Below are 15870 nucleotides of genomic sequence, written 5' to 3' on the forward strand. Positions count from 1 at the left end.
TTCTGTTAGGTTTTTATGGCTGCATAACCAAACTGCCACATATTTAGCAGCTTAAAAGTAACACCTATTAGCTCACAGCTCTACAAGTCAGAAGTCTGGGCACAGAGCGACTAGGTTCTGTGCTCTGGGTTTCCCAAGGCCAAAATCAGGGTGTCAGCCAGGGCTGCATTCCTCGCTGGAGGCTCTGGGAAAGAATCCACTTCTAAGCTCATTGAGGTTGTTGGCAGAATTCGGTTCCCTCCTGTTGTAGGATGGAGGCCCCCGATCCTTGCTGGCAGCCGGCTAGAGGCCATTCTCAGCTCCTTGGGGCCACCTGCACTCTTTACCACATGGACCTCTCCATCTCCAAAGCCAGCAACGGAGACTCTCTCCCGTGTCAAATCCCCTTTGACTTTTCCTGATTCCACGTGATCATACAATTATCAGGTCAAACCTACCTGCAAAATCTCCCTATCTTAAGGTCAACTGATTTGAAAGGACCTCTGCAAAATCTCTTCCCAGCAGTACTGAAATTAGCAGCTGAATGAATAATTGGGAGACGTGTGTGCGCGCGCGCGCAGCAGGGGTTGCGGAGCTCGGGGCCACAGTTTGTACATGGCATCATCTTGTCACTTCCTTCTCAAAGCAGCCCTTTCACAGGGTTTTTTCCATCTCTACTTTACAGATAAGGAAACCAGATTCTCGGGGAGTTGAGCATTTCCCAAAGCTGAGGGAAGGATACATGGGAAATCTCTGTACTATTTTTGCAACTTGTGAGTCTAAATGTATTTCAAAATAAAAGGTCTTCAAAAAGAATAATTTTGCCAAGATCACATAACTAGTAAGTAAAAACGATGGGCTTCTGAGATCTCATGCACTGGAACATGCCAGCCTTCTTAAACTATTGCACGAGGCATTTCTAAGGTCATAGAGCCTCCGAAGCCCCTGGTATTTGTTTATCTGGCCCAGGGGTTCTCAGTAGTGACGGTGCATTAGAACCAACGGGGGAGCCATTAAAAAATGCTCATGCCTGGGCCCCACCCCTAGATATTCAGCTTCAACTGGTCTGGGGTAGGATCTGGGCATCTGTGTTTTTTTTAAGGCTCTCTAGGCTAAGAATCACTGACCTAGATGTGATTTAATCATAAATGACATTGTTACATATGCCGGATTAAACAGAAACTAGTATTTGCTTTACACACAAAAAGAATCCTTTTGAAAGCATGAAATTCATCTGGCTTCAATGCAGCCTACTGGAAAACAATGACTGCAAAATACTGAGATAAGACTAAGACACAGGAAAATACAAGATATGCATGCATGCGTGTGTGTGTGTGTGTGCGTATTACGTAAAGTACATATAGAGAGCAAGAGTGCATTTAAGTAGTATTTTCTACCTAGTTTCTGTCACTTTGAAATAAAGTCCCAACTTTATCTGGACTCTCTGTGCTGCACAAAACAGACCTACACTCAACAACCGAGGTTGGAGAATAACTGTGTTCACTGTTCATCCACAGAGAAATTAATCTGGGGTAACTCTTCCTCTGCCCCCCGGAGGGGGCAAAGAACAATATGAAAGGGACGCGAAGGATGGTCAAGTCACAGAAGGAGCCGACACTGAAAAAGCAGGCTGCTGTAGGAGAGCTCAGGAAATCACTGGAGAGATAATCTCTTCTTACTGGCTTATGGCAGTCCCTTTCAAGTGCCGTCTCTCAACTAAGGGTAGCCGACTTCCAGTAGATTAGCGGTGTGCGTTATATAATTTATATTAGAAAGCACGCCCCCTTGACTTGTAGCGGTAATAAGGGCAGATAAAATATTCCAGAGCTCAGCGGCATGAATAAGCAATCAAAAGAATTCAGCCACGAATGAAATCCTTAGATCCATCAAAGGCATCCCTTCAGGAGAGGTGAGCATGCCGTCCAGATAGCACGCTCTCACCAGACTTGTATTAGGGTATTTGAGGGTACTCTGCCCTGTAATTGGATAGAGAAACCGTGGGAACAGGCTTCCACAGAAACGACTTGATGTAACTCAAAGGGCACTCCTGGGTTTGTGGACAGAGATGGGTAGGAAGCCCGGGCAAATAGTATGGGTCATGAAAGCTTTAATGGGCAGTGCTCACTGGGCCGGTTTATATTTGGACTTCACGATTTCATCGGTACCACCTTCTCTTAAACGGTCTATCGTTGATGGTGGGAAACCGTGCAATTTTACCAGCACATACGCTCCACTGGAGAGAACCATTCACCTGAGTGACTTTCTTGGGCTCAACGAAGACAAAGGTGAAACGAGTTCTCAGTAACTATGCGTGATTTACAACCAATCAGAGCCAGTAATAGCCAGTGACGTTGGGTGGCTAGGATCAATCTCAGCAAGGAAATTTCCAGCCATAGCTAATGTCTAGTGTGTGTGTGGTGCCTCAGCTTTTCACAAAGGCACTCTCTCGGTGTCTCTCTCTCGGGAAATATAGAATTGCACGCAACTAAGAAGACTCATCCATATGCATGCCCTTTTCAGCAACAGCAAAAGACTGGAAACAAACCTATTGACCAGAAGGGAATAATATGCAGCAGTTGAAAGAATAAGATAGATGTACGCGTACTAATACAGAAGGAACTCCCAGATATATGTTATTCCCAAGCATTCCCCCTTCCCATCACAAAAAATGCTTCAGGAAAAATGTTGGCTAATACAATTTATGGACATTTTAAATGTGCACATGAGCGCACGCGTGCGCGCACACACACCCCACCCCACCAGAGGTAATAAACTCTAATTTCAAAAGGAGATTCAAACCCATACCTGCAATCCTTGGCTTGCTGTGCATCACCCCTCACTTCCTTTTAGGCATTAACTCATATATCATGATGTGAGTGAAGACAAAATTTGGTCTTGTTTGGAAACACAGAGGAATGGAGCACGGCCCCGAGGCTACCGGAGAGATGAGAGAGGGAATCAAGTCCAGAGCCCCACACACGTGCTCTCACACAGCATATAGGTTCCAACTGTGGTGTCACCGCTGAGTAAGGCACCTGAGACACCAGGCACCCAAGGAAACGTTGGACCCCTCTCCAGAACTCAGGAGGCACAAAAAGAGCAGAGTCAGAAGAAAGACAACAGTGATGACGTCACTGGGTACCTCGGGTCCCGCCTTGCTCAAGGCTAGCCATCCTAGGACAAGGACGAGGGCGGGAAGGATGAATGTGAGTGATCTCTGAGCCAAAAAAAATGTATTTTTTAGGCTTAACCTAGCTCGAGGTGGAGCTATTCTACCCGCCAGTGAAGCTTCCCAGGACACACAAACCAGAATGTTCTACGTTTGGAGCCACACTAGCCACCCTGCCTGCCCTCTTAGCATACACATCGGCTGGTGCCAGTTAGAGCATGGACAGTCGCACTTACATGCCGCGATGCATCCATAAAGCAAAAACAATTGTCGCAAAGATGTTCCAGCCGTCCCGTCTCCCCTGAGAAGATTCTTCGCGGACACACTCAGGACGCTAATTCAGTCAGCAGTGCCCGTTGGGTGGGACCATCTGTGAAGGTTTTTCTTGCCTTTACTCAAATGGACGCCTCGGCTCTACCCAGGATCCACAGAAATCTCAGAGGTGGGGCCTAAAAATATGATGCTGGGGTTTTTTGTTTGTTTGTTTGTTTGTTTGTTTGTTTGCTTTTAGGTGCCTCGGTCGTTTTGTAGTGCGTGGGGGCCCGGCGGGGGGGGGGGGGGGTATGCTACTTTAGACCTTGAACACCTCTACGCTCTCTGGCGGTTAAATCTTATGAAGGCCTCAGTCTGTGTCTTAGCTGAATCCTCCTCTCTCCACGGCCCCAGTTTTAATAACGAAAGGAAGTGCTCAATAAATACAAACTATTATTACCGTGGCTACAAGTTTCCTGCCTGCGGGTGGTAAAGAGGACTGGCATTAGCCAACGTTGGAAACACCTTTACGGAAGGAGGTCCGCAATCATGGCAATTATTACCCTCTCATTACCACTACCAACATCATTACTAGGCGCTAGGCGCTGTTTTAAGCATTGCACCATTCCGTATTTTCCTTCCAAGTCAGCATCCATAAGCCCCATTCTCCTCATCTCACCGATGAGGAAATGAAGCGTGGAGAGGTCCGTGATTTGACCCGAGTTACGTGGTTACTGAAGGCCAGAGCTGGGACTTCCAAGTCTGACCTCAAAGCCGGTACACCAAGCTCTCTACCATGCATGCCTCCATCCAGATCTTCACGTGTGGGCTGATCTTTCCCCGTTATTCTTTACCTTTCTCTTGCTTCCCTCCTTCATGGTGGATCACGTAGCGGTTACTTGCTCCGATAAAATCTCCAAATATCCTCTGCAGGGTGTTGCCACCACCCAGGGCCCTATTCCCCTTTTGACAGGCTTGAGGAGGCCCCAGGACCAGCGTGCCATTGTCATTTCCTTCCCAGACCCCCTCCTAGTCCAAAGCCAAGGGTAATGAAGGACGGGGCGCCCAGCATGTGCCAGGCTAAGTGCTCATCATGTGTCGCCACAGTCCCCCGGAAAGCGACAGAGTTACATCCACGTTACAGATGAGAAAAAACAGGTGCAGAGGCACGCAGAAAGCCCAGCACTCACAATCCTGGAGGCTGGGGGTTACATTCCTCTGGCGGCCACCCTCTCACAGCCAGAGAGCCCGGGGGGAAGAGTCAGCCCTCCACCCTCCCATGTGAGCACCCCTCAAGGCAGCCTCGGGACCCTGCTCTTTGGCAAGAACCTTGGCCCTGTTTTCAGAAAAAAAGAAATTAGCTGGCATTTTGCTACAAGTATTGCTTGGAGCAAATCATGGCTGAAGAGTGGCCAAAAAAAAAAAAAAAAAAAGAAAAAGAAAGAAAGAAAGAAAAACATCTTTTTACCCTTGATGAATCAATAACCTAAGAAAACATCTCTGATTTGGATCAGCCTGTATCCAAACACTTGTGAATACAGCCCAGTCTAATCCTTAATTTCACGTGATCCTCTCAAGTGATTGAGAAGTTCCAAGGGGGTGTATGTAATTCAGCAAACCCCTGCTTAGCTAACAAGTCGCCACAAAGCAAGACAGCGGAGTTTCTTTCTGCACGTCTGGACTAAAGTCATTTAACTTCAGCCCTTTTATGAACGGAAACCAGGTTTCTAAAGACTGTAGGGAAGGCAGTGGCCAGCAAGAGCCAACTCAATGGCTGAGCCTTCTGAGTCATAAAATGACTCTGAAAAGGGGAGATCAAAGCTGTCCTACCGCCTACGGAAACACAACCGCTTCCAAAGCTCCTCGCAGGGACCCGGGCTCTCTGGAGAGCAGTCTAGATAGAGGCCACCGCTAACAAAGGCATGAGGACACCGGGGCAGCCAGCCACGGAGGAGAAACACCACTTACGGTTTAATTGTTGGGGACAAGGAGAGAAGAAACGAAAGAAAGCGGAGGGACAAGAACTAGGCGGTGGGTCAGGACTTGAGGCCGGAGGGATCTCCTGCGCACTTTCCGCTGAGCCCCTGATGCAGTGCTGAGCCTGGGTCCTGACTCGAGACAAGGGAAGACGGCGGCCGAGCAGTCCTCCGCTCTTCGCCAGCTGGGAGCTCGCTCACTGTTATTCATCAAAGGTAGAGCACCAAGTACACTTAGTACAGATCTGGGGAGGGAAGCAATACGGCAGAAGTTCCCACAAGCCTTGTCACTTGATCCTCACATGGTGAACGGAGCTTGGTGCTCGAGCGTGTCAAGCAAGGGGTGTATTTCCCCAACGGGAACACATGGAAATTAGGTTTATCAGGCACCCGCAAAGGGCAAGTAATCTTAGAGCTAGAAATCGCTCTTTTAGGGTGAACCACAGAAATCTGGACAAGTTATTGATGAAAGTACGCCTTCAAGAGAGGGGAGCAGCCCAATTAGTATTAGAATTCCACCTCTGGGAGCTTCGCAAGCCGCAATCCACATTAGCATATTAAAAGGTGTGGGCCCTATTACAGAAAAGACTTCTAATTGCATTTAAACCTAAGGTTTCCTAACTCTATGGGAATATATGGCCACTTATATGGTCATGAAATCCTTTTATTCCGGGAACATCTCCCCCCCCCCCACCCCGGTTAGAAATCAATACGTAATAGATCTTTTTTGGGAATCATCGCTTCGATTTTCTTGTTAGTACCAGACTGTCAGTTAGGAAAATTCTAGGCTTAAACAAATGTCCTTAAAGTAGGGCATTTCTAAGTTGCTAATATGCTAATGTGCACAGTAGATCTCCCAGAGGTGGCTTTTAGTACTATTTGACTATGCTTCCCCCATTTTTAAAACCCTACGCCGTGAACTTCTTCTATAAACTAGAACATAGCATCCAACGTGCTTGTGACTTTATCCGCTGTACCCTGACAGGTGCCTGATAGAAGCTAATCAAAACTTGTTGAATAAAAGGATAATCTTTCAATGTGTCTTTTCAGTCTGTTCTTAAAACACGACATTTCCACTAACTTTTAGAAATGGGATCAGTCTGTCAAACCAAAAGCAATTATTTTTTTTCCCCAACAGCAGTTATTAAAACAATTTGCCTATTTGTTCAACGTCTTGATCCAATGGTTCTCTACTGTTAATATGCATTAGGAGTCACTTGGAGAATTAGAAAAACACACATTCCTGAGCTTAGCCTCTCTGACCTTCTGTTGTGGGTAAAGAAATTCAAATTTTCAACACCTCAGGCAAAGTTAATGCAGCTGATCACACTCTGAAAACCACTGTCCTGATTAAAAAAAAAAAAAAAAAGGAGCTCTAAGGCAAAACATTTTTGAGCAGAAAGGACTTTTGGATCTCCCAGCATGGAGGCAGAAAGGTACAAGTTTGTTCTACCAACCCAGAAGACAAAATTAAGAAATACAGGTGAAAGTCATAAAAAGGTAGGTGGTAGTTCAACACCAAGAAGCGAATGCTAACAACAGCATGGGCTTCCTGGACGTAATGACCTTCCCATGGCTGTGTTAGTGGAAGAGAGGCTAGATACGGTAGGAGGAATGTACATGGCAAATGGTGATTGGGTTAATCTGCACCCCCAAGATTCTGGGACAAAGGCTGCAAACCCAAGACACCCTCAGAGAGTGCGAGGCAGTCAGATGTAGGGGGCAGTGAGGAGTTGGAGTAGGCAAGTTCCTGTCTAAATGCACTCAAAACCCCAAAAAATAATAATCATGCCGGGACACCGCGGGAGGCAGGATTCACCCAGGGAAGTTTGCAACTTCTGTTCTGTCCCTTGTTCTAAGTAAATAATGGCCTGCTCAACTCCTGAGTAAAGCGAGCCCTGTCAGTCGTGGGGAGGGGAGTGCATTTTAAGCAAATACTCGAAGGACAGTTTAATTCAGAATTATTGAGGGAAATTCCCTGCCAGAGACATCCTCACTGGAATACGCACGTACACATGTATATACATAGGCATCTATTTCATGATTATAACCTTCCTACCCTTTCTCATTCTCTCCTGGGGCTTCCCTGGCGACCAAGATAACAGGTTAGTTCTTCCATGGGTACTTCGTTATGGAAAGGTGACCTACTGTCCTGAGACACACTGCATGCACTCCAGGAAGTTGCTGTAACCTCTAAAGGCATTCTGAGGCCAGTCATCCAGCTCCATGGGGGTAGAAACCCTGATGCAGAGCCTTCCATTGGAAGAGACTCTACCTATCAGCCTCATTCGGCTCCTGTCAGCTTCTACATCAAGGCAAGAAGAGTTGCTCGTCTCCTTTAGCATGTTAACCCTGCCGAGTCTCTCCAAAAAAGCATGCAGAGGTTTGCCCCTCTCATGAACTCTTCCATTATTCACTGCTCGGAAGCCATCAGAGTAGCTGCTAATGAACTTTAGCAAGGGTATAACCCTTTGTTTGGCCAAAGAAGGAGGGCAAGGTCTATGTGTTCTAAGGGGCTGGAAGGATGAAGAAAGTCCTCCTCCTGCCACGATTATTCCTCCCCATCACCCTCTCTCCCTGTTTCTAGTGAAGTGTCCCCTCACCGTGGTACCTCAGATGATCTCACCGTCTTCACTACTGCCATTTGATAGTGCTTCATAAGCAGGTCAATGCCTTGTTAGAGAATCGTAGCCATCGTAACAGAGAGGTCACACCAGCAGAGCAGTGTTTTTGCTCAGAATTCTGGTCTCTATTGACAGAGAAAAGGGAAAAACACCACAGCATAGGCTGGAAGCATCAATACCATCTGTCTGCAGGATAGAGACGGATCACAAAAGAGGACATACAGATGGCCGGTGAGCAGAAGAAACGGTACTCGACTGCAATCACCACCAGGACACCACAAACTAAACCCGTCATGGGGAACCACGTCACGCCCATCACTTCGGTAGCTAAAATGGAAACCAGAGACAACAGTAAGTGTCGGCGAGCATGTGGAGTGACTGGAGCTCCCAGACCCGCTGATGGCAGGTGCCAAGTGGCACAGCCACACCCAACAACGCATTGTTAGGTATACTTCCATGGGTCCACAGGCTCACCACGAGGCACAGACAAGAATGCTCAGCGGTACTCCAGAATAGCCCAAACCGGAACGCTTAGACGCCCACCAACCTCTAAATGGAAACCTGCTGAAATATTCACGCGGACGAATACTGTATAATTTGCCTTATGTAAAATATTAAAAAGGGCAAAAGTAAGCTAAGTTAGAAGTTAGGACAGTGGTTACCTCTGGGGGTGGGGGTGGGGTAGGGACCGGGGAGCGGACACAGGGGGATCGTCTGGGACACTGGGAATGTCTTGCTTCATCTTGGTGGCGGGTACATGGGTGCGAACTGTGTGAAAGTTCATTAGGCTGTGCTCTATGATTTTTGCCTTTTTCCGCATGTTCGTTTTGCACGTTTCCGTACACACATTATACTTCAACACGGGGCTTCAAAAATTAACTCAGAGTGGCGTCCAGTTTCTCAGTTGTGGTTTTTTTCCCCTTTCATGTTTCTTTCTTGTTGTTTTTTTCTCATCAAGTTTGGGGGGTATGTGTTTGTGTTTCGTAGTCGTTTGGCAGGGTCACGGAGAGGTGGGGATCGGCTTGATTCTCACCCTACCCCATACCAAGTGGGCCCCGCCAGGGTCAACAAATCGGCTAATCAGAGTCAGATGCCTAGAGATGGCAGTGGTCTGAGAAGTTATTTTACATGATGCAGGAGAGGAAACTGAGACCTAGAAAAGTTATTTAACTGATTACATGCAGCTGGCTTCTGGAGTAGGGGAGACAGAATCCAAATGTCATGATTCCAACCCACATTGGCCTTAGACACAGGCGCATGTGGCCGTCAATTCTCTCACATCCATCACAACGATGGAAATTTTTCACTTGCCTCATTCCCGTTTGTTAAGCGATCATTTGCTCCCGGTGACTCTCCTCCCCAGGAGAAATCAACTGACATCTATTGATAGGAGGCAACCGATCAGATTTCCTGTCATTCACAGAGGGGGGAATCCCAAGAGAGGTACGTGAGGTGGCTAAGCGTTGCCGGAACTAGAATCGCCAGGGAGCGATTATTCCCTGCCAGGAACCGCTTCGCATCGTCCATGTAAGAAGTCGCCTAATCCCCACAGCTCTGTGCTGTAAACCCTCTTGTTATTTCCACTCTAGAGCTGAAGACACGAAGGCATATGGAGGTTCATAACTTGCACCTCCACGGTGTTATGTGGAATGGGATAGTTTAAGCCACTACAGTGAGGTGCCTCCACTCCCGAAGGCATTAGGATACAGGAGCAGACAGGAGACGGGGGAAATACGGGACAATGCCCGGAAAAGAGACCCATCACCATCAAGCCCAACACCACCACCACCACCACCAGCACCAAAACGCCAAATCTATTTGTGGGTGTGCGTAGCCACGTCATTAATGAGTCATGGCGGTCATTTACATGGATCAAGCTTAGCTGGGAACTGTCAAATCTTTGCCTCGCCCGATACTGCAAAATTATACCAAAGAACACCAAAACTCTAGCTGTGATGAAAGGTGATAGCTGCATTTCAGGCCACGCTATGAAAACGAAGTTGAGTAATAAAGTTTCGACTGGCGCAGAACGTGGGAGTTTTCATTCACCGGCACCTACACCTCCCGCCCCGCTCCTTGCTCGGTGTCCTGATTTACCGTGCACGTTACGAACGACATCGCCACTTGGGCTTTCCCACACTTCTTCCGGCCATGCCAGGGCATGGCCAATGATGTGTTCGAACACACACACACACACACACACACACACACACTCTTATGTCCGTGCAAGACGCTTCTCACCGGCAGTGCGAACCTAGAACCGCATTTACTGCCTCGTAGATTTGACCGAATGCTGAGGCAAGTATCGTTTTACACCAACAGCCTTGGCCTGGAGCTCAGCTGTCGAGGATCACACAGAGAGGAAATGACGCTCGTCCCCAGTACTTTTTAAGTGCTCTGCCTCCCTGGATGCCACACTCAGTCCTGCCAGTCCTCAAACACACCACACCACACCACAGTCTAAAAGGATGTCTTGTGCGAGCAGGACATGAACAGCTTAGTTCAAAGAAAACAAAGGGCCTCCCTTCTACAGTGAAGGTTGGGCTTAACGGGGCTGCTGAACACAATTTTGCATTGAAATACAGTTTTCCCGTCTCAAAGCAGTGTAGAAGCATGCAGCTTGTTAGATTTATATAATGCCTGGGTCTCTTAAGACTTTACAAAGCGAATGGCATCCATCAAATTAATTTCCTCAGGGATCGTCTCAAACACAGAGAATAAAGAGGCCCAGACCATTAAACATCAAAAGAATGTTCTAAATGGTAATTAAAGTTCTATTCTATTTTCTTTTTCTGGGAGCAGATTAGATTAATTGAGAATATTAGAAGTATCAAAGCTGACAGTGTGAATGTGTCGAGCTGGCTGGAAGAACACTTAATATTGCAGACATCTGTTCATTCGAGTTCCACAAAACACAAGAAAGGGGGAGTCGACCCAGCGTGCGGGGTGCTTACCAAGCCGGCACACGTAGACACAGCGACGGAGGAGAAGCTGTCATTTCTGATAAATCCCTGATAGAAGCATCGCTGCACTGCGGGTTCCGGAGTCTCCAAAGCACCATCATTTCCAAGTACCTGGACAATAAAGTGACTGCTCAAAATCGCCGAGGGCTTCAGTTCTAAATGTAGTTCCTGTCCAAATGCTGAAAATCGGTAATGCGGGGAGCTGCCGGCACTCCCCGCCGATCGCTTTTTCCTGCCGTTGTGCAAAATGTCGTGTGAAATATACGACCCGCCTGAGTCCACTTCCACCGGCGTGACAAAGACGTAATCTGCAACGGGAAAGTTTTAGCTGTCAGCACCCAGTACCCACAGTGCCAAAGGCTCGCTTTCCAACAGGCTGGCGGGGAGCAAAGGACAGCTCAAAGGTATCTTTGTTTCCACTGCCCTGCACCTCGCTTAACGGGAACTCAGAGCCGCTCCCGAAGAGGAGAACTCTGTGGCTTTTGCAAGGAGCTCTGTGACAGGGATGCCTACCAAACCGAGAAGTCAAGCACGATCTTCACGAATGCCAAGAATGTTTGCGAGAAAATGCCACAACCCTCTCTCATGGTCTGGAGACAGAGAGAGAGGAACTGGAGTCTGGGAGCTGCAGAACCATCCGTACATAAAAAGTGATCTTTTGGACACAAAATAAATACAGAACCGCAGAAGTAAAGAAATGCATCAATTTTTTTTTTTCCGAGGAGATTAATATCTTCGGGCTTAAACTGAACTGGGAGCATAGGGGGAGGCAGAGTTTAAATTTCAAATGATAACTCCCAGTGCTGAGTAACTTGAGATGCTATCTCAGATAACGAGCGAATACTGGCAGTTTCAGATTTCCGAGAGCAACTACATGTGATAATAAAACCCCAGCGCTTGTATTGCTCTGAACATTTTACTCTGAGCTTGTCCAGGGACAATCCCATTTCACTGTAAGCATAAAATACAGTGGATGCATTCAAAAATGTCTCAAAATTGTCAGAACTTTCCTATTGAGTCTGATGTTTAAAATTGCTCAGACATGTTGGTGAGGGAGGGAGTATCAGTCAGGGGAACACCTGGAAGGCACGTTTAAAAATACTTTCCCCACTGCTCTCTAGAGCAGCACTAATTGCTGCTTGCAAAAAAAACAAAACAAAAAACAAAAACAAAAAACAAAAAAACCCAAAAACCAACCAACTACTTGCTGCCGGAAAACCGAAGCCAGCACACCGTTTTCTATCACAAAATGCTGAGACCAAGAACTACCATCACAAAAGGATTTGGGACAGACCTTCTGCGTGTTCGAAGACATCCTGCGTTTCCACTTTCTAGGCACAGAATGGGAAACTAATTTGGAAAGTGTTTAGAACGATTCCGAATAACTGAGAGGCATGTTTGAGTCACTTGGGTCCCTGGTTACTGGGGGAGGAAAAGAGAGAGGAATTTCCCTTTTCCCAAGAGAGTCAACAACCAAATAAGAAAAGTTCAGGAATGAACAGAAGGCTGGTAGGTAAGAGGGATCCATGAGCGATATGCTAATTGAGCCTCCGTTTGGAAAAATAAAATCCCAACATGACGATAATTTTCAACTGTGTTCTTCTGTGTAGGAACCACCTGTGACTCTGATTGCTTGAGCCACTACCCTTCTCTCAGTCTTCTTTACATCCTGCCTCTCCCATTTTCTCGACTCCTGACTAGAAATACTATCTCTGACATGCTTATTAAAAAATAACTGGGAAATAAGTTTTCCTCCTCTCTTACCCTTAAAAAACTGAGTTTTGTTTTTACACTACTTCTGTCTTAAAACTCTGTTACATTGCTTTACAGGAATGTGACTCTTGATTAAATGCAACTTTTTCTTATTAAAAAACCACCTCCTGGGGCGCCTGGGCGGCGCAGTCGGTTAAGCGTCCGACTTCAGCCAGGTCACGATCTCGCGGTCCGTGAGTTCGAGCCCCGCGTCAGGCTCTGGGCTGATGGCTCAGAGCCTGGAGCCTGTTTCCGATTCTGTGTCTCCCTCTCTCTCTGCCCCTCCCCCGTTCATGCTCTGTCTCTCTCTGTCCCCCCCCCCCCAAAAAAAACCCACCTCCTTTCTCCACCGTGCTAAAACCCAAGTGTGGAAACCGGGCCAGCGCATGCGCTAGTCTCTGCAGGAAGATGTTTCTGACCGCCTTCCCCAAACCCACCTGAAACTCTGCCTGCTCTTAGCTAGGAGGCCATGGGTAGCCTTATCCAGCCAGCCCTCTAGGCCATCAGCCCACAAATCCCCCTGCCCCAGAGGGAGCCTCCAGCTTTCTAACCTCTAATCGAACAATGAGGGGTTGTTTTAGAAACTCCAGTCAGCCTCTCTGGTTGGACAAACGGTGAATTTCTCAGGAGTTAATTCCTGGCTCTGTCCCCTCCCCTCATCTCACCCACATTTTCCCCAGCCTTCACGCGAGGACTCTGCCATTTCCCCTCTCCCCAATACGCCTGGCTCTCCCACAGCAGGAGAGGACCCTGCAAGGCTAAAACTCCTAGAATCCGGGCTGGACATCAGGTTGTGCCAGACACGTGGATGAGCTGTTCTCCTGTAGCTGGTGGAAACAATGCCAACCATCAGGAAGTTAATAAATGACAGAAGGGAAGGGTGTTCTCTGGAGGTTTTTGGCCGGGAACCTCAGAAGAGATAAAGCCCCCAGAGACCTCCAGCTTACCTGCTCTCCTCCTTCTAAAAGCAGTCTTGTGGCATCCGTGACCCGAGGGCAGGAAAAAGGAGAGAAGGAAAGGAAGGGAAGGAACACAAGTGGAGAGGAAAACGAGGAGGAGAGACGGGGAAGGGGAGGTCTCGCATTTTTTCACTCTCCCCCCCCCCCCCGCAAGCATTAGTTCCCACAGGCTTTCCCAGAAAAGGAAGGAAATCAGGAAGGTGCCTTCTGCTATCAACCAGAATGTCCCCTTCCTAATTTCTCACCGCAGTACGTTTTTTAAACAAGCCGTCTGTGACCCAGGGAAAGTATTGTTTTCTCAATGATGCGACTTTCAGCTCAAGACACTGATTCTTTTGATAAGTTCAGAGTCCTTGCCACATCACCCCCCGCCCCGCCAAACAGGAACCCTTTCCAGGACGGGCACACACCTGCCAGGTCGGGGCGGGGAGGGGAGGGGGGACGTGGAACGCGCCTTCCCACTTTCCCCTCTTTCGGGGAGGGGGGGAAAGAAGGGACAAGTGCCCGGGAAGGCCCTTTCTCGGGGTGGGGAGCAAATACGAACCGACGTTTAATCCGCCGCCGCCGCCGCCGCCGTCACTGGCTAGGGCTGCGGCGACCGACGCACAGCAGAGGCAGCACAGCTGGAGCGCCTGCAAGAGAAAAGGTGACACCGCGCGTGAGGGGCGCGGCGGGGCTGGCGCCGGGCGCCCCCCGCCACCACCACCCCCCCCGCTCTCGGCGCGCCCCTCGGCGGGCACCTGCCTTGGCCACGCGCCCCAGCCCCGCCGGAGCCCGCGGCGGGCCCGAGCGGGCGGCGGGCAGGGCGCACGCGAGCAGGAGGGCGCACTCCATGGTCAGGTGCGGGCGCGGCGGCTGCGGGCGGCCGGACGCGGCGGGCGGAGCGCACTGGCGGCGCGCATTCTCCCCGCCGGCCCGGAGCGCGGCGCTCCAGGTGCGGCGCCAGGTGGGAGCCGCCGCCGCTCACCTCGCGGGCCGCGCGCGCCGGGGCCTCCCCTCCTCCGGCCGCCCGCGCGCCCTCCCTTCTGCCGGCGCCGGCCCGCGGAGCTGCCGCCCGCCGCTCCCGGGAGAGGTGGGGGGGGGGCGCACGGGGCGGGGGTGGGGGCTCCCCGGGGCGGGCGCGCGCCTCGGAGCGCAGACGGCCGGGGGACGCTGTCCGTGCCTGCCCGCCCGCTCGCCCGCCAGTCTGCGCGTCCGTCTGTCTGTGCGAGCGTCTGAGGCTCCCGGGGAAAGCAGCGCCAGCTGGCTCCCCCGGCGCGCCGAGCCGAGCGCCCGCCTCTCCACCGCACGGTGATTGGCGACCAGCGGCTCCCGGGCCCGTCCGAGCCCCCGGGCTGGTGCAAGGGCGTGGGATCCCCGGCTCCCGCTCGGAGGGAGGAGGCGGAGGGGGAGGGCCCTGGGGGAGTGGCGGGGGGAGGGAGGGGGGAGCGCCCTGGGTCCGGCTCGGAAAACGTAATTTCGGCGCACGGAGGGCCGAGCTGGGAGGGGGCAGGCCCAGGTAAGCGGCGCGACTCCCCTCGCTGCCTGTGCAGACTTCTCTTGGACAAGTCTTCCGGCGACACAGCCGAGGTATTTCGCGCTCTGAACGCCTCCCGAGTGCCAGGTGCTTTGTCTCCATTTACCTCAAGGCCCTGCTTGGCAAGGGGGGAATCATTAACCCCTTGATAAAGAAGAGGAAACTGGGCTCGGCTGGGCTCCCGGGAGCCCACCCGAGGGACCGGGGAGCTGGCAAACGTGGAGGAGCCCGGGGGCCGGGACCCTGAGCCTCGTCGCTGCCTACGCGGCGCACGGCAGGCTGGCTGTGGGCCACCGCTTCTCATCCTTCTCATCTTTCTCCCTTCTCCCAGCGACCATGCCTCCAGCTCCTCCAGACGGAATCCCGGCCCCCAGTACCACGACCCGCAGAACTCGGCCGGAACAAGCGGTGCCTGCCGTCGCGGTGAACGTGCGTCTCGTTTGCCGCGCGCCCGTTCTTGACTCAATACATTCGTTTGATCTGGGGATCCCTCCTGCTGGCGGTGATGAACGAAATATGTTCTCACAGGCCAGTGGGAAAGACGGCGGTTGGGTTCCTCGACGGCGCTAGAACCCAAATGGTCGCAAATACTGTGATGGAGCGGAATAGGTGCCTACATGAGAAAGAATGCCAGCAGAATCTAATTTAGCTGGAGTGGGGTTAAGAGTGTGTGTCTGCGC

General features: G+C 50.3%; 1 protein-coding gene across 1 annotated transcript in view; it reads right to left on the reverse strand.

The window, feature by feature from the left end:
* Positions 1-14508, reverse strand: part of ADAMTS18 (ADAM metallopeptidase with thrombospondin type 1 motif 18) — a 142169-nt gene extending 127661 nt beyond the window's left edge. Inside the window, exons 1-3 of the mRNA XM_023245122.2 lie at positions 14419-14508; positions 14219-14306; positions 10955-11271 (exon numbers count right to left, since the gene is read on the reverse strand). Of these exons, the coding sequence (XP_023100890.2) occupies positions 10955-11271; positions 14219-14306; positions 14419-14508 (495 nt within the window). The remainder of the gene's footprint in view (positions 1-10954; positions 11272-14218; positions 14307-14418) is intronic.
* Between the last annotated feature and the right edge of the window lie 1362 nt (positions 14509-15870).

This window comes from Felis catus, chromosome E2 (genome assembly GCF_018350175.1).
Source record: "Felis catus isolate Fca126 chromosome E2, F.catus_Fca126_mat1.0, whole genome shotgun sequence".
Classification (NCBI taxonomy): domain Eukaryota; kingdom Metazoa; phylum Chordata; class Mammalia; order Carnivora; family Felidae; genus Felis; species Felis catus.